This window comes from Toxorhynchites rutilus, chromosome 1 (assembly GCF_029784135.1).
Source record: "Toxorhynchites rutilus septentrionalis strain SRP chromosome 1, ASM2978413v1, whole genome shotgun sequence".
NCBI lineage: Eukaryota > Metazoa > Arthropoda > Insecta > Diptera > Culicidae > Toxorhynchites > Toxorhynchites rutilus.
Window position 1 is genome coordinate 24015417 of NC_073744.1, and position 26101 is coordinate 24041517.

The following is a 26101-nucleotide window of genomic DNA, read 5'->3' on the forward strand; positions in this document are numbered from 1 at the left end:
ATGATATACCAGTAAGAAACAACGAATGTTTACGAAGTAAACTCCATCCTTGCATAGTAAGTAAGCTGTCGCTAGCGTATTAGTGTTGCATCTCCCCTGAGGATAATTCTCAGAATCTTTCTGTGCCCGAAAAAACAAAGGTCGCTTATTCTGCTCGTTTATGTTTCCCCTCGAGCTGTGAACGCTAGCGAATATTTCACTTAAAGTGCATCTGGCATTGCAATTAACACAACCATCCGAGCCATGGCAAAGCAGGTGAAAAAAGAGAAGAGTGCAAATGATTATAGGTCGCTTCTAGCCGTCAGTGTTTGGCTTTGTGTGTGTTGCTTGTTTTCGTTGCGCGAAACTTAAAATTTGTTCATTTCCAGTACATGTGAATATCGCACCTTCGATACTTTTAGTTACCATTCGTATTTGCTCTCGTGCGCATCGGCTCTGTTCTGATGCAACAAACTCTCAGTTGACAATTTTTACAATTTTTTTTTAATAATTTTACATAAAATTATTAAATGTACAATAAACAAAGTGCGATGCGTGCATTGATATAAACAAACAAATTGCTACATTTGACCAATTAGTGTTCTCGCAAAGGCAAGAAAGAATCGTTGCTTCTGGAAATGATTCTACAAAACCACGCAAGGCATTAAACCTTTTCAGGGTCCCGGGAACTTTTTACTAAAGAGTTATTCATGGAATTTCAACGTATTTATAAATAATATCCGAAATGAAAAACCAACAAATTAAAAAAAAGTATTGTGTAGCCCTATGTCCTAAGCGGTCGTGTCTCGGATACAACCCCTCGAGTTTTTTTTAATTGAGTTTTTGAAAAAAAAAAGACGGGTGGGTAATGTCGGGGACATAACCGGAGTGACGTAGAACTATACAAAGCGGACAGCTTTTGTCAAATATATATTTTAAATATATTGTTTTATTTTCTTCTCCTACGTGAATACCTACCTATCTACCTGAAAGCTGGATTAGTTTACTGTTTACTCATTATGAATATGTTGATGGTTCTGAAAAGAACCTTTGGTGTTGTGTTTTTGTTATCACTCGATATTCCTATCTTGTTCGGTTAAACCTTCCTGTTTAGCTATTGCGTTTGCCACTCGCCACAGCTTTCACAGTTGGAAAATTTCTTCCCATCCAGCTTGTGACATGTTGTTCAGTAAATTACATTTAATGCGACGTGCCGGAGAAACACTTTGCCACTCACTGAAACTAATTGTTGCCTTGATGAGCGCCGAACCGAAGCTGCTCTGTTCTTGATGCGGATTTTCTGATTGTCGTGAGCAGCTTTGCAAGCCAACTCGAGCACTCCGACGGCCGAAACTCTATAATCGCTGTTAGGTATACTGGTGCTCCGGCACCAATCCGTTCGGCCTAGTTACCCTTGCGGAGCAATCAGTGAATGCGACCAACAGGGAACTGGAGACCTGCACGGTTCGAGTGAGACTTTGCCTTTCCCTTAACTTGTCGTCCTTTGTTACGTCCACGATGCCGATGCCATACAACCACACGGGTTTACGGTTTGAAAGAAAATAAGATATTTTTTTTTTTGGGGTCCGCGTGTTTTATACTCTAGCGGTACACACTCACAGGATAGAGACAAATCGGCAGACTCAGCCAGAGGGGCGAGCCCAACGAGACGAACGAATGGGCGTTAAAAGGGAGCGATGGCAAAAAAATACATTCATTACGATTTGTTCGCTCGTTGGATTCACATGCAGGCTAAAAAGGGTCCTTTTCAGGATCACAAAATTATCTTCAATCTAAAGAGTTTATTGTTTTGTTATCACTCGATATCCCCATCTTGTTCGGCTAAACCTTTCTGTTTAGCGATTGCATTTGCCACTCGCCACAGCTTTCACAGTTGGAAAATTTCTTCCCATCCAGCTTGTGACATATTTTACAGTAAATTACATTCAATGACACGTCGCATTACCACCACTCAGTATCGGATTGGAGGTAATTTTAACCTGTAATTGAACATTTGCGATGACAGTGGTACAGTGTCGACTTTCAATGTGGGGTCATAATTTGGACCCCGAACTCTATGTTTACAAAAATGTCCAACTAAATATGTCGCATTACAGGTCCGTCCAATTAGCTAAATGTCGAGATAAGTGTAAATTACTGTACTTTCAATCAGAAGCAATTTAAGAATTGGTGAAAATCAATAAGCTCAGAATAACTGCCAAATTCACATACTCGTCATATCCTGGCAAACAAATTATGAAAAAATCAATTTGTGTTTTATTATTATTTTGGATAATGTTTTAGAAAGCATTGAACTGTATTTCCTAAACTCTTTTTTGGAAGGTTTAATGGCCCTGAAAAGCGCCTTGTTTTATGGAATGGTTCCAATTTAGAAAACTTAGTACTTGTGGTTTTGAAAAAAACCATTTCGAACGCCCTCGATGCCGCCTTGTTCTGGATTTGCCACCAAAGCAGTTTGTATAAAGAACAAACTTTTTTCTTCTGCTACCTGACGCCGTTTTGCGATTGCGTTTGCCATTCGCCACTCGCTGCAACTGCCTGTTGTCTTGATGTCCACCGAACCGAATGTGTTCTGTTCCGAATGCGGGTTTTCTTATCGTCGCGAGCAGCTTTGCCAGCTAACTCGATCACTTCGGCGGCCGAAACTATATAACGCCGGCTAGGTGAACTGGTGCACTGGTACTAACGCGCTCGGCCTAGCTATCCTTGCGGGGAACTCCAGATCAACACGGTTCGAGCGGGATTTTGCCTTTCCCTTCACTTTTCCTCCTTTACCATGTCCAGACATGGCTGCTTGGGTTGGTTTGTTGATGTGTTGTGATGCGAACCGAAGTGGTGTACGGTTTGAATGAGAATGAGCGTTACGGCAGCGGAGCGGGGATTTTTAAGCTGACTGGCTGGCTCGAGAATTACGCATGTGTGAGACTGCGACCAATGTTTCGTTCATTTTTTTCTTCTTCCTTTCCAATCGTGCTTCATTCTATTTCGCTGCTGCTCTGGTTGCCCGTTTTGGTCGGTACTATTTGAGGAGCACAAAATGGACCAATCAAAAATGGGCACATAGTGCATTTTGACAATGCTTGATATTTCACAATTATTCAATTATTTATCTCAAGAAAAATGAAATGTTATTCGTTATGATAGATGCGTGGATATATTTCCTATCAATTGATGCAAAAACCTTTGCGATCTATTGAGAAATGCTCGAGTTATAAGCGTTCCAAATCTTGCATTTTTTCCTACTTGTTCAGTGCCTAGATTTCCATTTCCCCCCTATATCTTCCGGTTAGACGTAGTCCTACGTCAAAATTACGAATGATATAATATCGTAGGCTGTTTTCTACTCATTCGTTTGCAGGTGGTGATAGTTTGCACTGAAATCTGAAATATCTCGACGAATCAAACGAGAATTTTTTTTTTCTCTTGAATTGAAACTAACATTCCACATGCAATATGGCGTGTACCATTTGTATTCGTACTTACCAATACCCCTAAGGGACATATGGCCTCTTGAAGAAAGGTAATAAGAAACTATCATGTCCATGTCGGCCAGTGGAACAATGGTAATGAGTTATTCAATATTGTACCTACACCCCAACTAGCGTTAGCAAAAAATATATCATCTTCGGCAGATAAAAATCCTTTTTCGTGTGCTGAAGATTAAAATGAACAAATAAAAGCACATTTTTCAAAATTTTTAAATGTTGGTATGTATGGGAGTAGTCTTTCTCTCTGGCTGAATATCAGTTTGGGATTGTACCAAAAAAAAAATCGGGGATCGGGGATAGAACCAAAGGCGACTGGCAAGGGTGTTTTACACGACTACGCTATTCACATAGCCACTGAAGTTGGACAGTGTTTTCTAAGAGTAAAAAGGAGAGCATAAACGTGAATTTATATCCGGTCGGTCTGGACCGTGTATGTGGCATAGTATGCGAAAAAGTTGATGGGTCTGGGCCTAGAGGCACGGACGCGATCTTGACATAGGACTATGATTGTGTGTAGTAATTGAATTTGAATTGAGTTTTTTCATTGTTCAAAACCGTTATTTTTGTATTTTTCGATACATCAAATGGAAGTCATGAACATATGCGTGAGTATACCTTTTTCTTCTAAATCAGCAGCCAGCTGAATTCATTAATTGCATTTTTTACATAACCAAAAAAACATGCTCGATATAATGACATCTTGGACCACAATTCCATAAACTGCTAGTTACAAGACCTACACGTTAAACGTGAATTGAGCACGAATTGATTGGACAACAACCTGAACTTCAATCTAATAAAATTTCTATCGACGTTTAACCTTTTGAGCCAGGCTCTCGTCAAAACTTTGGGGAGTATAGAGTGAGATCATCCAATATCATCTTCAAGATCATTCCTAAATCATCCATTCATTGATTCTGACAACTGATAAATACCTATTATCGGCAAATTGAGAATAATTCATAATACGCATCTAATCACTTTAGAGCATCCCCACCAGTTGCTAAATTCGGTTGCTAAAAACGATTAAGCACCCCTTCACCATAACTTTGCAACCACACTGGGAGTTGCCATCGGGTGAGTAAAATAACAACGCAGTCCCAAAGTAGCAGCCGATTCATAAATTTGGCAACGCAGTAGTTACTTCATCGCAAGGTTGCTATTTGCAGCAGAAGTCGGAATTTTGTTTTGATTCTTTCTGTTCTGCGATGGTCATGATTAAGTTGTTGTGTAAAACAGTGATTTTTGCTTTTCTTTCCACGACGCGTGAGTTTCTCAAAACTCGGAGCAAATAATCATATCTACAAAAAGAACATACTCGTTTGATAAACACCGGTGCGAAAAAGAAAGTACTGAAATGGCAACCATGATAGCAACGACCGGTGCAAAAATGGGTTGCTATCCAAAGTAGCAACGATTAAAGTTTTCAAATTACCAACGCTTATAGCAACCCATCGGTGGGGATGCCCTTATGAGCTAACGCCTAATTGTATGCAACGAGGAAAACGAGGCTAGTAAAATCGAAAAAACATATCCATTTGAATTGTCAAAATGTTATCTTTTTTTACTATATTCACTGTTCATGTCATGAGCTAAAAAATCTGGATAAATTTGCTGTCCAATGGTATATAACACAACATGTGTCGCGATAACAATTTTGAGTAATATGCGTTTGAAAACTCTTAATGAATCGTTTAATTTTTCGAAGAGTTACCCCCCTATATAGAAATCAAAGACATAGTCCTATGTCAAAAGTTTAATGCGTGCTTATTTGCAATGTGTCTCTTGTTTCGCCCGCTCATATTGCTATATCATATATATTATGCAAATGATATACCAGTATGGGAAAGTTTTGGGTGTAATATAGCCATAATTTCTGTCAGTGAAATTGTCAGCAGATAAATTCGAAGCGAAAAAAAAAGTGGAAAACATTGCAGTCCCACCCGTGAGCATCCACTTACAATAATTCGTGCAGCTATTGACGATTGGCCCAAACATTCACAAGCATAAGCAAGAGAGGGAGCATTTCGAATATTTTCGCCAAAAATGTTAATTTTAGATACTTTTATATCTTCAATAAAAAAATTGCCTTTCATCTCAGTTTGTTCTCGAGTTATGAATTCTCAAACGACTAACAGACCTTATGGCTATACTAGGTATATTCCGCTAGAATTCAATGATCTTGTGAACGATAGAAACTTTACGAACAAATAGCTGAACAAATAGGTCGACAATATCTTCAATTGTAACGGTGATTTCGTTGACTGTATATATTCCACCTTCCACCAAGATAATGAAAATGTGTTTTAAAATATGTATAATCAAGAGCTTTTCTGGCAGGCACGAATCGAGCGATGATAGCGGCGGACAATACGTATTTCGAGAAACTAGGAGAGAATCATTTCCAGGAGGTGGTTGCGAAGCTGGAGAAACTGTGGACCAGGTATTTTGAACATCGTGAGGTTTGTTTGCTTTGGCAGTTTCTATCGATAATATTGACATGAACAAATTGATTTATTGACTAGCTGACCCGGCAATCTTCGTCCCGCCCAAAATTTGTTTTTTGTTACCAATACCTTCAAACATTCACGTTTTCTTACTAAGCGCAAGATCATGAGTCCAATCGCAGAACTGTTCATTGATTGATCTTCTAATCGACCCCGTTGTATTTATCTTTTACTAAAAAAATCCCAGTACTTCTACCAAAACTCATCATTATAATACCAGATTATTTTCAGATACAATTCTCGTTCAAGATTTTTCAACCACTTGCAAATAACATGTTTCTCAGTTACGTGGAATAAATCTCGCGTAACTTTTGAAAAGGTCCAATGTAACATTTTCGTCAACTCGGGAAAAATGAAGTTGAAGACCCGAACATTATTCCGCGGATTGTCTTAAAAGGTATCGATCTTTATCACTACTTTTACCACTAGCAGTCAATAATAACTCTGAAAAACCAATTGTAACAGTTGTTCCGTGATTTGAGCTTAAATTTGAAGCCTCGGAGCGAAAAATGTTACGTTGGACGTTTTGACTGCCCCTGTTTGCACAGTGGACATATTACGTTTCACGATAAGAATTTGAAACTAACTACTGAAGAACAATCGAAACATCAGTATTTCATTTTAAAGACAGATTATTATTGTCATCACTCGTTGAATTGCACTGACATAGATAACAACACCTGAAAGAAACAAAAACTCAAAATGACCGAAGTACGACTTCGTGTTGTTTTGATTGCTTTGTTACTTCGGATGTTTCGAGCGTCGGAGGAAAGAGGCGTCTGAAGTCACAACCGAGTGCTTAAAATCCGAATCTGTACATTGGATATTTTTTGCATCGGCGATTAAAAGATGAAGAAGATAGATACGTGAACGATTGTTTTTGTAATGCATTCAATGATTGAAAATTAAAAGCGTGCATCCATTAACTCGATTTGTTTACATTTGTTACATAGGACCTTTTCAAAAGTTACGCGAGAAATGTTTCATATAGAAAATATGATAGAATAAAGACAGACCCCTCCCCTCTTCTCCCCTTAGAGAGGGGGAGGAGTGTCTATTCACCATAGAAACGTTTCGTACCCGCTAAAATCTTCACATGCCAAATTTGGCTCCATTTTCTTGATTAGTTTTCGAGTTAGGCATAAATTTGTTTTTCATTTGTATGACAGCCCACCCTAAGAGCGGGGGGAAGAGTGTCGAACCACCTTAGAAATGTTTCTTCCCCATAAAACCTCCACATGTCAAATTCAGTTCCGTTTGCTTGATTAGTTCTTGAATTACGCGGAAATGTATGCTTCATTTGTATAGCAGCTCCCTTCCCCCCTCAGAGAGACGGGAGGAGTGTCTATTCGCCATAGAAACGTTTTGTGTACCCTAAAACTTTCGCATGCCAAATTTGGTTTCGTTTGCTTGATTAATTCTCGAGTTATGTAGAAATTTGTGTTTTATTTGTATGGCAGACCACCTCCCGCCCCCCCAAGGGAGGGTGGAGGAGTATCTAACCACCATAGAATCATTTATTGCACCCTAAAACCTGCACATGCCAAATTTCGTTTCATTTACTTGATTTGTTTTCGAGTAATGCAGAAATTTGTGTTTCATTTGTATGGCAGAACCCCAAAACCGACCCCCCCACCCTAAGAGACGGGGGAGGAGTATCTGACCACCATAGAATCATTTATTACACCCTAAAACCTACAGATGCCTAATTTGGTTTCATTTGCTTGATTAATTCTCGAGTAATGTAGAAATTTGTGTTTCATTTGTATGGCAGCCCCCCTTTAGAGAGGGGGAGGGGTCTCAAACTATCATGAAAACCTTCCCCGGGCCCAAAATCCCCTACATAACAATTTTCGTGTCGATCGGTCCAGTAATTTCCGGAGTCCGAGTCAGACAGACAGACAGAAAAATAAATTTTTATATATATATATATCTTCTGACCCTACTGAATGGGATTCAATTGGAATTGTATGATGAGTTTTTGGTTCTGGATGTCAGCTAACTTTAATTCGTTGTGCTCGTCTCTGCTTAGATTAGAAAGATAGCTTCCAGGTATCAGGTAACAGGTATCAGAATAAACAAACATCGTGATTTTGTACAGTATCTCATTTGTGTAAGCAATCAGGTGTGTGATGCAAAAAAAACTAACACACCTGTAGTAAATGTCATACCACCTTGACCAATATGTTCTGCAGTGAGAAGATTGTCCAATTCGCGTTGACGGAATTGAACTTCGTTCAACGGGTTCGAAGAGTGTCAAAAATAATAAAGCCGAGGTGACATTGGATCGAAGTGTGCACGAAAGTTTGATTGTACAGTAACTAACGAAGACACTGTACAAATGTCATCACCGATTGGAAATTATTTCTTCGATTTGAATTCGCGAAAATGATAAAATACTTTCAGATGAAATAAGCACATTTTCGAATAAATGTTAAAAAATGAAAATCAACTTTTCTATTCCAGAAGACGAGACGAGAAGACGAGCGCTCGTCTCGTTCGTTTACATATTCCAGAAGCCGAGCTCAACTAAAAACAAACGAGTAGCTCGTCTGACTCAACTGTTCGGCCGCGGTAGCTAATGACTCAGACAAGTCGTCGTCTAGTTTGTTTGATATTTTTGTTCACCTTGTTGATTTAAAGCATCGGTATTACTTTGTTCCACTTTTAAGTTCGAACTAAAACTGCACAAGCAATATGTATATGTTTTCAACTGCAACCATCAAATTCAATTCAGTAATTGGAAAATTTTACAGATTTTTAAATGGGCATGTTCCAAACAACACAATCGGATGTAAACACCGAACTTCATAGTCAGGGATGACAGGTGACTGTTTTGAATATATTAACACGGCACGAAAAATATCTTCCCAATCATGTTGAACGAAAACGAATTATTCAAAACACAATTTTTGCGCATGATTGATAAGCAAATGTTTTTTTTCTGAATAAAATTTTACATCAATGTGTTTCATTCGTCGTATCTAGATTTTTGAAGTTTATTGCTATGAAAATGATGAAAAAAATAGACTAGTTTATTGTATAACTGTTGATGGCATTACATGCATATAGATTTAAAACTTTTCCTTATGAACCGTTGATTAGATGAATAAACATTGTCCCCAATAATTCCTTAATAACCAAACGTCTGAGTGATGAGTTTGTTGTATTTCTCGAAATAAAAGCATGTCTTCACCTCTGACATCGCTGATCACACCGAGAAAAAGTCTACCAAACGAAACATTTAAATAAAAATCGTGTACTGGATTAGGATAGTCTGTTCGACTCGACAGTGACTGGAGCCGTGACGAGACTTACAGAATCCCCTTTATTCCGCGCGGTGAATGACGTGAGATGGCTCAAGTCAAGCTGTTTCCGCAGGCGAATGGCGTGACTATAGTTTGTCACTAGGGTGAGATTTGAAGTCGTGTTCTCATATGTCATCAAAGAGGGGTGAAAAGTAAGGTGGCTTCAGTAATAAAACGAGACACTTTGATATCTCACGTAACTCGCCTCGCGGGATCAATGGGATCAATGTTATTTAACATAAGCAAGTGAAAGCGCTACCTGTACATAAACAAACCATAAACAAGTTTTTCGGCCGTTTTCCCTTTGCGAAATGTGATTCACAACTCGGGTCAATTATTATCTACTTTACGATCGGTACACCACTGAGAAAAGATGAATTTCACTTCGTTCCGCATACCACTTTCGGGCTCAATTGTAAGGATGGTACACAGATGCACCCTGCCAGGGTGCGTCTTGGAAGGGAAAAATCGCACTTGTACATGAGATGAGAGTAGTTTCTCCTGCAAACAAGGGATATGCACTTAAAATTTATTTATTGAGACGGCTACCGTTCATCATTTCGGATAACCGACCGGAGTTGTGACAGCTTGCGTCGAATTGATCAGGGCTCTTTGTTACACGCTGATAATGATAATTCACGGGTGACAAGTTACGATCTTGATTGTTTGCAAATGAAACATCAATTGTACTCACGTAGCGAACGCGTTGCGCGGAGTTGACCATAAAAATGGTCTGACCGTCCGACAGTCGGCGGCATAGGGGTACATGTCCTATCTTGCTTTCTTGGGGGAAACCACTGATAGGGAGGATGGAATATGCGTTTCTATCGTAATTACTGATACAAGTCGCGTTGCGATGTGCGTATTGGATTTATGCAAATATCTCCGCCCGAGCGGAAGTCTTGGTGGGATACATTCTTTCGCTGTATTTGAAGGCGAAAACGGAAAAGGATCTTACGAGGTCATTCCAGCCGATGGCTGTTGGCTATAATGAGATGATGGATGTGTTGACACTTCTAGATAATCGAGTAGGAATGTTTTGTTTTACGAATAATCGAAGTGTGATGATGAATTCTAATTCGGACGATAAAACGGGGTATTTTATTTTCATTTAATCTTCTTCCACTTCACAGCTCCTCGGCATACCCCGTCCCCATGATGGCACCCAATGTCCTCGGGAATACGTTGCTGATAGCAGATACGTGTATAGAACCGGGCGATCAAAACAATAATCAGATCAAAGCGAACAAGTCTATCCTGAACGTCAGAACCTCCGAGCCGGTGACGACTGTGACGGCACGTGTTCAGGTATGTTGTTGTACATTCATAGAAACCCCACGCTTTTGTGGGTAAATATTGTCTCATTATCCCGATTTCACGCCCAAGTGGTAACAGCCCTTGTTTGTTATTCAATTTATGAACCCGTGCGTACGTTTTTCTTTGCAGACAGAAGAGCTACGGAACAACTCCTCCCCAGAAGCCAGCATCCGTAGCAGCAACAGCAGCAGTAGTAGCAGTAGTCGTACGACTTACGAGACAGTCCTGGTATGGCGTAATATTATTGCGTTCATTTACCTGCACAGCGGATTCCTCTACGGCGGCTACTTGCTAATGACGTCGGCCAAGATTAGCACGTTTTTGCTTGGTAAGTGTTAATGTGACGTTGGTATTCGGGTACGGTAAAAGTATTTGCCGCGAGGATATTAATCTGTAACACGTGTATCACTTGTTCCGTGCCTAAGCGTATCAATGCGGGTTTTTTTTTATTCTCATTAGATGTAGATTTATTGATCAAATTGAATGATTATACAGTTGGTAGTTGCATTGCACCATATATATAGTTCTATTCACAGTAGACTCTTTGGAAGTGAATGCAACACAGAAATCTCTGATAGAATAATTTTGGCACTCAAAGTTCTCTGAGAATTTGAGATCGGAATGCAAATGAAACGTTCAAAAGAGTTCACTCAACTAGATTGTTTGGATTGGTAGCCAATATCTGGATCAACGACAAGAACTCGTCGATGATTATGTGCTATTGACCCATCTTCAAGTCAACCGTTCCACGGAACTGATCCGTCTTTCGAGCCACCATAAACGCAGTCGTCAGACGCTCGTCAAAGTTTGGGATCTGATTTGAATAATTTTAGTCATGCTAATTTTCGATTATACTGCCTTTTTATTGGTGTCTTCAAACCCCTCGAATACGTGTGGAGATGGGGAGCTAACTAACTTGCTGAATTAGATAATTTTCTGGCTGCGAAGTTTAATTTTAGCTGGCAGGATAATTCAACATTCTGAAGAGGTTATTATTGGTTGGTGTGTTACCGTGCATTCCAATCAAGAGCGAATGATCAATGGCACAACAGACGTTAGTGATTTATCGGACATTTGATTTTTGAATAAGTTACGAAAATATGTTACCGATCAACAGAATAACACTTACACGCTGGATTTCCGTATTTCGATGGAATCATCGAACTGTTACTGGAACATCTGATTAGGATCTCATCGCACTTGTGGTTTGTTCAGTTTCACGTTTATTATTTTGCAATATGCACAATTGACACCTGACAATTTCCAACCAAATAACGTGATGGCTTGTTGAAGTTATTTTGAAGTGCAGATTCTCCCGTTTCGGACTTACGAACAGATTCGAACTCTTGATAACCCCGGTCTTTGAAGATTTGGTTTTAGCTGTCCAAAACAATCAAATCTAGAAATTAGGCACATGAACGCCATTGGGCTACGCTAAAACTTGTGTTTATATGGGAAATCACCAAACTCTTAAGTAGTTGAAAGCTAACTAACGAAGAATAATGACCGAGATACCAGTTAAAATGAACGGAAAAGTATTTACTATAAAGGAAATGAGTTAAAGTACTGTCCAAAATATAAAACATTCTGTCAAATATACCATATACCGGGAATTTGTAATCTTAAATTTCCCGCAAGTACAAGTATTTTTTCCAACTATTGTGTGCTCTTCCAGGAGTTGGTTGCGAGGATAGAGAAGCGACAAATTTTTTAACATAGGTAACAATTCTTTCGGGGAGAAGCTTCTATTTCTCCGGTTGAACTACTAATATTTGCATTTGTGAGAAATATAATTTTGTTTTGTTTCGAAGTTCAGTAAGCAGAAGACTAATTGAAAGAAAAATAAATTTCAATGAGGTCCCAATCATCTCTAGATTTCATTAACAACTCCTGCACTGGTTCGCTTTCTTCCTTTGCAAGTTTGATGGATTGTTTTTGAAGTCCACTTTTACTTGCCCTTTATGTCTGGAAAACCTATCGAGTAGATGAGTGTCGAACAGCTGGATGTTTCCGCGCAAACCGTTCATCGTTCTTTTGTTTGGCCATGCGATGTTGAGAGAAAGCTTCCTAGTTATATCCGTGATGTGCAAGTCATCTCGGTGTGGAAATAAAAACAGTTCCGTTCATGGGGAAAGTCTGTCGGAGAAAATGACTTGGAAACGGATAAGTCGATGGGAGTCAACATCGTTGTGATGAATGACGATATGTGTTTTGTGTTAGTACCTAATGTTGATTTTAAAGAAAAAGGGCAATGGCATTCGCCTTTGTTTTGTTGCATTGGCTGAATGATTACGATGCAGTTGAATGAAGTTACCGGACACCACCTACCACATGTCACCGTAAAATATGCTTTTACTAGTGAGGGTAAATTTTTTTTCTGTGTCTAGTCAAGCTTTAAACTGGCATGAGTGTGAACTTATTGATCATAATCAGAAAATATTGAGTATGACCGGGCGATGCCTAAATCGTATAATTTGACATTCAGATGCATCAACTTGTACTGGGCGGACTTGATTATATACAGCAATACAGAATATTCTGTATTTTACAGATTTTTCGCTGCATATACAGAATTACAGAAATTTCAGCAAAGATGCAGAATTAACAGGTGAAAGGTGAAATCTTTTTAAATTCAATTTTAAATATTGAATTTATTACAGTGCATAGGTAGATACCTTTTTTTTCTTTCCAAAATATATATTTTTATCAAGGCTCATATGGTGTTAGCCTCACGGGGCCGGGAGTTCAATTCTTTGACAATTTTTCTTATTATCTATGTTAGTAATATGTAACCGATTACTCGCGGTTGGCTCGAGGTTAGTATTACAAGTGTTTTCGTAATTCGGATGTTGCTGTCTCCAATGCTCTGTACGTGTGCCCGACACGGGATACTTCCTATTGGGATGCAGCTGACCCATAATCAGCAACGCCCCCCTAGTCTGTACCTCATATCTAGCGTGGTGCGTCTTTCTCGACTCGAGGAATCCAGGATAGAATGGTCACTAACCGGCGCAATCATCAGTTCATGTAGAGTTGTCATGAGCGGTACAACCTTTGGCTCTTGTTGAATCATCAGTGGACTGCACAACCTTTGGCCCGTGTATCTGTAAAGAGTGTGTGTATGTATTGCCACGACTAAGTAAAAGTTTATCGATCGGATAGGAGGGATATAAAACGGGGACACAACGAAGGAAACATCATTAAACGTTGACATCGGCGTTCCTGAGGAACAGGTATAGATGAAGCAGAAGATCAGGATCACGGCTACCTAAGATATCCCGGACGGGGATCTCCGATTGTCTGCCTTGTGCTCTCAGTGCTCTAGAGAGCTGAGAGCGAGCAGTATGGAACCGGATACACGACCAGACAACATGCTCGATGTCGTGGTAGCCATCGCCACAATCACAAAGATTGTTTGCTGCGAGCCCAATGCGATAGAGATGCGCGTTTAGGTTGTAGTGATTGGACATAAGCCGAGATATCACGCGAATGAAATCACGACCTACATTCAATCCCTTGAACCATGCACTCGTCGAGACCTTAGGGATAATCGTGTGTAACCAACGACCGAACTCATCTCCACTCCACATGCGCTGCCAACTTACGAGCGTGTACCTCGTAGATACCTTGATTTTAAAAAAAAGGTTGAACGCAACGCAATGAAATGGCGTTCGTTGGAGTTGAAATCTTAAGTGATTTGAAGAGCTTAAACTATTCTTATTGTTCCAAGTTAAGTATGACCATAATCAATTCGCCATCATTATATTGACACATTTAAACAATCTTATGACTAAACCGATTATGCTGTTCCCAAACTTTGTTCTATCGCTCATCAATAACGTCAATTGCACTTTTCAATCAGAAAGTTCTCAATCTTACGAACTTTATAATGTAACAAGAATGTTATTGTTGATCATGTTGGGTCACTTATACAGTAAACATTCACTAACTAGGCGGAAAGGGAAGACCAGTTATCGACATTCACGTTTTAACTGGACCGGCATGTCGAACGTCAAATAAAATCGAGGGGAACTTAAATGAATTGTTTGATTCGCGTTAATCATGAAATTGGATAAACAAAAGGATTCCAAAGGAAGTTTCGCATTGAGTACGATAACAGGTATGAAAAACTTGAGGAAATTATTTCTCTGTAATTTAATCAATGTTTTGTCATGTGAAAATAATGTCAATTTTTATAATATTTCAAATTACATTCGAACGCCCCTCACAGCAAATCGTCTATTTGAATATGGCGTCGATTGTTTACAAAATTCTGCTTTATAACTGGTCCAAGGATCAGTTAACGATCAGATCAGTTAAAAAGCAGACCAGTTAAACCAGGACCAGCTAACGAACTGTATTTGGAGAGCTACGTGGAACAATTCGCTGATGCTGACCTTGACGTGAAAGATTTTTAAGACTTTCTGAAGAAGCCAGAGGATGTCTATGTTGGTATCGATGCAGAAGAAGCTGAAAAAGAATTGGGTGCAGTTAGAAAGCTGTCCATCGAATGGATTTGTCGTGACTTCTATATTGAACTCGTGAAACAGAATTCAAAGTGATTTGATTTCAGCGATCTGGTTATCAAAACTGCGGCCTTGACAAACCCTCAAATTTCATCAAGCTACCAAACCTTCATGCTTTGATGCGCCAATTTCCTGAATTCGTTGAAGCAGATAATAGACAAGGCTTAGGTAACGAATTCAGGTTACTCAAGACGAATCTTATGGGGCAACAATTTAGTGACTCGGATATAACTTGATACCAGCGGTTGGATGTCAAAAGGCGATATGAGAATTTTTTGTATCCATTACTGAGGTCGTTTGTAAGACACTTTTGATGACATTCATCAACGTTTGCTGAGCGAATATTTTCGCTTTACAACGCCAAGTCCGGAAATCGATTGGCACCCACAATGATAGATTCTATTTTGAAGGCGAAGAACTATGTATTTTGTTGTATTTGTTGTATGTTGTTGTATTGATACGACTATAACAACCCATAAATAAGAAAAACAAATTCAAAATGAAAATAAACCTTTATTTTCATTTTTTCTCGTTAATTTTTCTATATTTTTTTTTGTTAAAAATATAAATATACATAAAATTTACAGAATTAAATGTGGCAACCCTGTCCTGGACCTTAAACGTACGTAGTCCAGCTAGAGTGTAGATATTCTGCACGAGAGTCTTGTTCACATGCAACTTTGAAGCCACATTTCTAACTGAGGCGTTCGGTTTCCGTTTAAAGGCCCAAACCGCGCGTTTGTGATCGGTCTCGTTGACCTGACGGCCTTTTTCCGGATCTTCGCTTCTGATCAGCAGTCAGACGTTCTTTCAACCGTTTTATGATACCGGTTACCGCGGAATTCGCGATTCCCATCATTTTTCCGATGGCACGATGCGACAGATCCTTATTCTCGAAGTACTCGTGCAAAACTTTTTCGCGCACGCACTGTTTTTTTGTTGCCGTTTTGAAAACTTTTGCGCACCTGATGAAACCAAAACTCAGAGTGTAAACAATACCCATTAAACTATGTCTACGCAAAATTTCAATTAATTTTTCCCAACGAATCGAACGTTAGAGCAATTTGAGTGTTTTCGGATTTTGAACGGTACAGCCTTTACAAATTCCCGGTATATACTTGACAGAATGTATTTGGACTGATATGCATCCGAAACATTTTAGATGTGATTGTCCGCAAGTTTTATGGTTATCGGTTTATCACACTGTTTGTTATACCTAGGAATAGTATCTCAATATCTGGATGATTAGCGGTATATTGACGGAAAAGTCAAATGGGAAGGGGTTTTCTACGCGCTTAGTTTGTTGATTATTTGTGACAATGAGAGAAAAATAAAAAAACCGATTTACACTGAGAAACAGGGTTCGATTTATTCATATTTTTTAAGGTTTTCAGTCAATGTAACCATTCATTATGAAAAAATAAAGAAGTTCTCACATATTTTGAAATGTCTTTTGAAATTAAAAATATATATTCACGGTCGGTCAAATGTCTTCAAAATGAAGATATAAGTTCGCAACAGTACAATAGATTAATAATCATTTAAACAATAAATTCCAATTATTTAGGATCACCACTATTTTCTTTTAAATATAGTTTCAAATACGTGTTAGTTGTTATGATTTTCCCATCCGGTGGAGGTGATCTGGCGTAGTGGTAACATCCATACCTCTCACGCTAAAAAATTGAAGTAAAAGTGAAGAACCAGCCAAAATGTGTTGAAAGTCACTATGAAAGAGAAAAAAAAATAATTCTTGTAGACAAACAAAAGTCGCAGAAAAAGATAACAGATTTAAAAATCTAACGAAGTTCTTAAAATACGAGATGTTGTGAAATGCATCTGATGGCATTGAAATATAAATTTAAAGTAAGCGTCACTATATAAAGGGTGTGTCACATCAAATTGCATCACGGAAAAAACGCTGTAGAAATTTAATTTTTAGGAATTATATCTTCAGCTTTCGCTTATAATCAGATAAGAGTGTATAGATCACGTTGGCCATGCTTCACTGTCAATTTTTCGAAAATTTGGAAAAATGTCGTCGAACGAAAAAGAGCGTCGTGAATTAATCCTGTGCACTCATTTCGAGAATCCGGAGTTGTCACATCGGGACATCGGTAAGATGCTGGGAATCGTCCAATCCACGGTCAGCAGAGTACTAAAACGATACTTCGAGAACCTAACCATCGACCGGAAGGTGAAGAACAACAAAAATGGATGCTCCGTCAGTGAAAAAGATCACAAGTAGTGAAGCAGTTTAGACGTGATCCGAGAAGTTCGGTCCAAGATGTCGCCAATAAGCTGAATTTGTCAAGTTCATTCGTCCAGCGGACCAAGCAGCGGGAGGGCCTGCGTACATACAAGGTTCAGAAGGCTCCTAACCGCGTTGATAGGCAAAACATGGTGGGGAAGACGCGAGCCCGGAAGCTGTACACCGAAATGCTGACGAAGCCGCATTGCCTGGTAATGGACGACGAAACCTACGTTAAAGCGGACTTTCGTCAGCTGCCGGGCCTGTTGTTCTTCTCCGCAGAGAACAAATTCAGCGTTCCGGAGGAGATTCGCAAGCAGAAACTATCCAAGTTTGCCAAAAAGTACATGGTGTGGCAAGCGATCTGCTCTTGCGGAAAGCGGAGCGCCCCCTTCGTGATGACCGGCACGGTAAGTGGCAGGTTTACCTTAAGGAGTGCCTACAGAAGCGCTTACTACCACTATTGAAGCAGCACGAGGGCCCGACCATCTTCTGGCCGGATCTCGCTTTGTGCCACTATTCAAAGGACGTGTTGGAGTGGTACGAAGCCAACGGGGTCACCTTCGTGCCAAAGGAAATGAACCCGCCCAACGCGCCGGGGCTTCGCCCAATAGAGAAATATTGGGCGATTATGAAGCAGGCCCTCCGGAAGAACCCAAAAGTTGTCAAATCGGAGGCGAACTTCAAGAGAAAATGGATTTCTGTTAAAAAAAACTACAACCTGACGTTGTACAGAACCTTATGGACGGGGTAAAAAGGAAGGTGCGAGCATACGGGCTTGGGCTCGAAGTATGAATAAAAAGAAAATGCCAAAAGTTGTTTAATAGTTTTTATTTTACTGTCTAAAATTTTCAAAAGGATCGGTCTACTGGGCGAATTTCTACAGCGTTTTTTCCGTGATGCAATTTGATGTGACACACCCTTTAATATTGTATGGGCTGAGTTTGTTTATAAAATTATAATGATGAAATGCCAAAAACTAGTATTCATTCTGTACATGTTTCTTGGGTAGATAGAATTCAGTTGAACTATTCCCTGAACACTACAAAATACTGACGCACAAAATAAAAAGCTTCCATTTATCTGTCCTATGAGTTAAAAACTATCTAAATGTCACTGAAATAAATCGAGAGTGTGTAGCGTGTAAAGTAATGCGATGTCCCGAATATATTTGGAGAACGTAAGACTGTTGCACCCAAACTAGCGGCAAAAATCTTCGACAGAAAAAAAAATGCATTTTCGTGTGCTGAAGGGTGAAATGAACAAATAAAGGAGCATTTTTGAAGAGTTTTAAAAAAGTTTGTATGTTTGGAAGCAGACCTCTCTGTCTCTCAGACTAGACGTCAGCTTGGAATTGCACAAATTCGTGAGAATATTACAACACATTATAAAATGAAGTTGAATCTTGAAAGTTTGCATGGAAAGTGTTTTCTAAGAGTGAAAATTTTGCAATGTGTCTCTTGTTTCCCTCTCTCATATTGCCCTTATATTGCTATGGCATATATCTAGGCTGACCAAATAGTTCGGGAATAAAAAAGGGACACACACGTAAACAAAAAAAAATGACTTGATATTTTTCGAAAGACTTCATAGAATGAATAAAACCGGATATAAAACAAAACAATCAAACATTCTCAGATGTATCTGCTTCGTTCTCTACAACGAAGGAATATTTAGATGATGAAGTGACGTTGTGAAGGATATTCTTATTTTTGGATGTTTCATCATTAAATTTGTCACATTCCAGATCGAAGTTCTGTTTGACAATTATCATAACTTTCATGGTTTCAATATTGAGTCGTGACTTTTCCGTTGTGCACAGATTGACTGAACTGAAAAAAAACCTTTTAGCAGGTGCGGTAATACCAGGTAGATACAAAACATTGAGCAATTCCACGCCAAAACAGACGATTTAGAACAAATCAGAAAACAGGTCACGATTTCATGAAATAAAGTTAACGTTGCTAGCTACTTTCGCTACGAGAGAATTTCAATGATTTGCACACTAATCGAATCGGAAATATTCTAGGATGTGTTTGATTTATACATTGTGATTCTCTAATCCTCAAAAATTTTTGAATTAACGAAAATTGGAAGCACATTTTTCCCTGATGTTGAGAGGTTTTACCGAGATTTTTCACGATACACAAGAAGAATGGAAGAAAAAACAAACAATGGTACAATTTTCGCTGCATGCATCATAATAGTAAAACGCATAATAAAAAGCGAATTGATTTTCATAACTTTTTTGTTAAAAAAGACTTTTTTTTAATGCAGGGGACTTATTGGTGACTTTTTCCGATCGAACATTCAATTCCCGTGAATTCGAGCATTGTTTTGGGTTAAAACTGGAGTTAAAGTGTTTTTTTTGACAACCTGTTCTCGCGCGTGCTTTATTGGGAATTTCGTTGAGAGTACTTTCGATGGCGCTTTGCACTCCAAGCGTATTTCGTGCTAAAGCAAAAGGATGCAGAAGAGGTTCAAACTACGGTAGGCAACACTTTTAACTTCTCGAAATTGGAATAAATTTACGAAGCTTCAGACAGAACAAGTTATTGTCACACGAAAAATGAAAAACGCAGAGAATGCTGTGCATTGTTTCCGGGTTGAAGGTGGCTTCAAAGTACAGCGTATTTCAAGCCGGATGTAATAAATGTATTTTCCTGGGGCGAGAGCTGTGTTCTTCGGCAAAACTGAAGATGAACGCAACGCTTGTCCTCGCCGGCAATAATTTTGTGGTCCTAAGTTAGCAATGCGGTCGAGTCTCGGACACCATCCCTCTATTTTTTTTAATCTTGTTGCAACTGTTCAAAATAGCCATTTTTTATTTTTAAATGACCATTTTTAATTACGACTGATTTTCATAAGGGTGTTTCCAATATAATTGACATTTTTTTCGAAAAAAATCGTTACTCGAAATAGTTCGGAAATCAATTAACTATTTAGGAAAAAAATAACATTTTGAATACAACGTTAAAAAATCATACTCGTAAATTGAGTTCAATATTAAAAATTTTGATAAGTCAATATACGAGGGCGGTCCGATAAGTACTTAGTCTCATCGCCCGATGGTGTCAGTATCGCAAGAGAGATTACTTATCGTGTAGTACATTCTGGTAAATGTCACCACGGCCAAATTGGTTGAATTTCACTACGAACTGCTGCTCCATCCCATACTCTCCAAATTTGTTTTGTTTCCAAACTTGAAAAAGTCACTCGCCGGGCAGAAATTTGAGTCGATTGAGAAGGTCATCGCCGCCACGGAGGTCTACTTTGCAGACCTCGAGGAAATGTATTTTTCAGATGGATCAAAGAAGTTTGAGCATCCCTGGGTCAAGTGTATCGAGCTAAAAGGAGACTATGTTGAGAAATAAATCGCAACTTTTCCAGCCTAGAAAAAAAAACAATTTTTTTTTGTAGGCTAAGTACTTATTGGATTGCCCTCGTATGTCCCCATGTTATTTTTCCAAAATAATCCATCGATTTTCCAACAACTTTGCCGTACATCATAGTTTAAGCAGGCGTCTGGATTCCGAGTTATTATTTCATCAATCATTGTCCATTTATCAAACAAAATATTGTTCATCTATTTGTACTGGAATTATTTTTACTAATGCTATTTTGAACATCTGACCATTTAGGAATGAACATTAATACAATCCATACATTCTATTGTGTTTAGCATACTATGTATCACCTAAATACACTAGAGTTTTAAGAACAATTTGCGCTTTGGTAATCGAAAATACTTCTCCCCTTTCACGTTGAAGAATTCTAATAAATGATCAAATATATAATAATGAATAATGTCTGAAAGGTCACTATCCGATCTCTGATAGAGCGTGATCATAGTTTGCGGCACAGGTTTTCGAACAAATCGTTGTTCGAAACTATGTAGTTATGTAGTTGTACAATACATATTTTTTTCTCTTACTCAAAATACGGTACAGATTGATAAAGAGACGGGACAATAAAAAATGGTCGACAAAACGGTACTGTCCCGTTTAAAACGGTACGTTTGGACAGCCTACATATATACAAATTCTGTACTAGTATGGGAGGGTAGCACATTTTTGTTTATTTTTAAACTCATATAGTGTTATAAATTAGGATGTCAAAACATGTGCTAAAACTTAATTACGGGTGAAGGGTTTCCAGATGTGGAACAAAAGCAAAGACAGCTTATCTCAAAACCTATTCGAAGGTGGTGACCCCTTTTAAACGGAACCCGAAGTGTAATCGAGAGACGTAGTGAAAAGGATAGGTGTTTTGTAATCATATGTACATTACGCAAAGAAACGAACTGGTTTGAGCTGTTTCAAGTTGAACTGGACCATAACGCGAAATTTAATTCGGAGACGAAGAAACCTCTACGAGAATTTACTGAAAAAATTCAGCTGTGTTTTTATGAATATATGTCGTTATATGTCGTTTTAGAACTGATTCCTGAATAAAAATTTTATACCTCGATCGATCGGCAGTACCTTGGAAAATCGTTTTTTTCGTATTAAAAAAGGTTGTTGTCTTTTCGGGACCGATTCGGCGAACTGTTATTATGAAAATTCGATCAAGTAGTACAACAGTTTCCCGGAGTTTGGGCAATAGTGGTCGATTGTGAAAGGCAAGCTTAAGAAGAAGGGTAGAACTGCAAGTGACGAGAAGGAATTCAAGTTAAAATGGAATTTGGCTGCCAAACACGTGGAAGTCAGATGGAGCAATGGATGATGAACCGTGTTCGGGGAACAGTTTGAGCAATGGGCTATTATAAGAAGTAAAACTGAAACGGATAACCATACAATCCAGTGATGTTTACCGGATAGCTTAAAAACTGATTATATTGATTGTTAATATCAAATGAAATTTAAATCAGCTTAAACTGTTCGGACACCAGTTAACGGGAATGAATCACTCTAACCCCCATTTGATGACCTTCAAAAACAATTGCTTCCAGTGAGCTGGGAAATAACTCATATGATTGGGGCTAAAGACGTCAGCAGTCCGATATAACGACCCATTGAGGACAATCATAAGTCATAACGCACGGAGAAAGAATACACGAAATTTGCAACCGTTTGACGCATGTTACGTGACAAACGGCCGTCACGCGATGGCTGATTTCGCTTCCGGCTAAAATCATCCTCAGCCGTTTTTCCCATGATCTACTGCTTGCCGCAAGCTGCTCCCTGTATTCTGCCGGTGCTGCATGGAATAGAAATGGTCTCATTTGGGACTGGGACTGTCAGTCCCAATTCAGCCTATGTGACCGATGACTCGTGTGCATTTTTGGCCAATCTTTGCACTCAATATTCCAGACAGGATAGGGGACCGAGCAACGATCGCTCGGACGCGCGAGCGTCCCGATAAACGTCACCAGACTTATCGGCCATCACCGGTGCTTTGTTGCTAAGCACCCGCGAATATTTTTGGGAGAATTCACGTGAGCATAACTGATTGAAATTCAGACCGTGCGATCAGCAGTAAATTCGAAAGAGAAAGAATTAGCTGTGATTATTTATGGCGGTGATAACGACGAACAAGTTGCAATGAAGAATATAAATCGAGCAATCTGACGGTAATTGAATGTTAAATTGCCTAATGTAGATATGAAGAACGAAATTTGATTTTATCGAAGTGTGACCAAAGTTCTTTCTGTCATTGATATGGGTAGCCCTTCAATTTTTGAAATGTGCATCACAAACAAACGGGATTTTGGAAGGGTTATTAGAAGAAGGATAACATAAATTGAATGTTTATTATGATTATACATCACACAATAGTGGTATTTCCCATGGGTAAAATACTTTACATGAAGACATCCACATTAAAACATAATTAAAATGAACAGCTTAGGCGCCCCTGTGTTGATAGCAGCTTAATTTGCGCTCGTCCGGTAAAGCTAGATGTGAACGTTAATTGGCAAAAAATGGATCACAATGTACATTACGCTGGGAAGTAATAAAAACTTACGTTTGAAATGTCCCTGATGTTGTGGATACGATGGGTGAGCTGGAAGAGAAAAACTTAAGTTTGCATTTACGTCACTGCTTTGCTCGATGAGCGTTTTTATTGTCACCTTCGCCATAATTATATTTTACTATAGCAAACGACTGGGTCCGGGGGTAAATTTCGTTCATAATTATGCCAATTCCTATCACGTTCACAATGTCGCCTTTCCTTTCGCAGCCCTCGCCCTCGGAATGTTCGGCGCGTTTGGGATAACTGCCGGCGCGCATCGGTTGTGGTCCCATCGCTCCTACAAAGCCAAATGGCCCCTGCGGTTGATTCTGATGTTGTCGCAGACCCTTGCCTTCCAGAACAGCATCTACGAGTGGGTTCGGGACCATCGCGTTCACCACAAGTTCACCGATACGGACGCCGATCCGCACAATGCTCGGCGGGGCTTTTTCTTCTCCCACATCGGGTGGCTGATGGTGAAGAAACACCCGGACGTGAAGGCACGGGGAAAGGCGGTGGACATGAGCGACCTGGAAACCGATGGTATCGTTATGTTCCAGAAGAAGTAAGTGTCCCGGTGCGCTGGGTCGTTGGGATTGGTTACGATTGATGTGATTCGATTTATCCCCTAGGTATTACGCCGTTTTGATGCCTCTGTTCTGCTTTGCCATACCAACATACATGGCTTATCATTTCCTCGACGAAACGTTCTCTAACTCGTGGTATATCGTGGCCATCTTCCGTTATGTGCTGTCTTTGAACGGAACCTGGCTGGTTAACAGCGCGGCCCACATATGGGGTACCAAGCCTTATGATAAGTGAGTATGATTCATGCAAAAAAAATAGCGAATCACAAGCTACGAAAGTCTCATTCGTTCTAGAAACATCTCACCCACAAACAACACCTTCGTTGGGATCGCGGCGGTCGGCGAGGGATGGCACAACTACCACCACGTGTTCCCGTGGGACTACAAGACGTCCGAATTGGGCAAGTACAGTACCAACCTGACGACAGCGGTGATCGATGGGTTCGCTTGGCTCGGATGGGCATATGACCTGAAGTCCGTCTCGGACGAAATGATCAAGAAGCGGGTGCTGCGGACGGGCGACGGCACGCACCAGTACAGTGAGTCCCAGCTGCGGGAGAAGATGGTGGAATACGTGAACCAGATGGATCACGAAAACGAGAGTGCCCTGTGGGGTTGGGACGACGCGGATATGAACGAGGAAGATCGAATGGATGCCACTGTGAGCAATAAGATTGATTAGTGGGATTAAAGGAAAGGTATTGGTGTGGAAAGGAAAGCAATATTTCGAGTTTATGTATATCTGTATACAGTGAATGTTTCTCTTGTTCAGAATCTCATCTTGCTTCCGTTAGATTCGTCGAGGAAGCTATACTGTCGTTCGATTATCTTCTGCGTAGCTTTTAGTATGGGTTGTTAGTGATCGGAGGGACAGCAAAGCAACAGTATAGCTCAAGTGAAGGTGTTTATTTATTTGATAGTTGTATTTTTTTGCGTGTTGCAAGAAATTTTTATAACTAGTAGTCCCGTATGATAGTAATATTAGTTCAAAACAAATAGACAATAAATTATGAAAAAAATAAGTTTTCTCTGGTCGACCCTGATTCTCCTTCATTTTATAGCACTCGTATACACATGGTTTGAAAGCTGGCTTGCCATCCATCTGCAAAACTTACAAAGCCTAGGGCATGCAGATAAGTCGTTAGGACTAATGAGTCCAAGTGCGAGTTTTTGAACTAGAAAAGGCGTGTTCGTGTACGGCGCAATCCGGGGGAGGAGCTTCAAAGACGGCATTTCTAAACACCATTGAGATGTTTCTCATTGGCCGGGTTGTTTTTCTTGTAAAAATCGACGGTATTATTAATGGCTCTAAGCGTACAGAGAAGGAAACCCCCAGTTGTGTCTTTCGTGCGTGCCGCACCAAACCCATAAAATGCTCCCCATAAAGCCAGGATTGAAACACCATCGAGAGTTTGTGGGTCATTCTCAATGCCTGCGTCGATATAACTGGGAAAGCACAAACAAGCAGAATTACTTTAGGGATTTTTGATTATTCAATATAGCTCGTCGTTAGCTAAACTATTTTCCATCTACTAGTAGAGCTCGAATACCATCATTGAGGCTATCCAAAAAACCAAGCTACTACTACTACATACAAGCGGTTGAAACGGGTTTGGTTTAATGAGGCTGAGCGTTGTCATGCTGTAGAATGACTTTTTCTTGCCTCTGTTTGCATTTCGGCCATTTTTCACCCAGGGGACGACCGGGATGGTTTTAACAGTTCACAATAAATACCACCGGACTCACCAAATACCCAGCATAACTTTCGTAGCTTCCCGAGTGTCTGATGACTTTCATTCCTTTGATTTTCAGTAATGAATCCATTTTGCATCACCCGTCACAATGCGATGAGGAAAACCCTTCCCTATGTTTCTGCTGAGGCTGTTCACCGATGAAAAACGATGATTAACGCCCCTTACCTTCAAATCATAATTACATCAAATTTTTCACTTTTGAATCATTCCCAACGCATGCAATTACTCGAAAATAACTTGGCGTGTAGCCTCTAATGTCGAAGCGAATCCTTCTTGCGTGGGGTACGGATCCTTATCGAACAAGCGCCATTGGAGGGCGCTTGACCTTTCTTCGCGGCACATAGTCCCAGGGCTCGACCAGGAGCCTCCAACAAACAGATTTCTGTGATCCGACACGGTACTTCGTTC

At 39.7% G+C, this 26101-nt stretch overlaps 1 protein-coding gene across 3 annotated transcripts in view; it reads left to right on the forward strand.

The window, feature by feature from the left end:
* LOC129773903 (acyl-CoA Delta-9 desaturase) overlaps nt 1-24965 on the forward strand; it is a 42876-nt gene extending 17911 nt beyond the window's left edge. Inside the window, exons 2-7 of one of the 3 annotated variants that reach the window (XM_055777567.1) lie at nt 5829-5931; nt 10437-10611; nt 10750-10948; nt 23581-23917; nt 23985-24170; nt 24234-24965. In XM_055777567.1, the coding sequence (XP_055633542.1) occupies nt 5843-5931; nt 10437-10611; nt 10750-10948; nt 23581-23917; nt 23985-24170; nt 24234-24621 (1374 nt within the window). In that variant the 5' untranslated portion in view covers nt 5829-5842 and the 3' untranslated portion in view covers nt 24622-24965. Of the gene's footprint in view, nt 1-5828; nt 5951-10436; nt 10612-10749; nt 10949-23580; nt 23918-23984; nt 24171-24233 lie in introns of those variants that run through there. The other 2 variants (XM_055777576.1, XM_055777572.1) reach the window with 2 other exon arrangements.
* The last annotated feature ends 1136 nt before the right edge of the window (nt 24966-26101 follow it).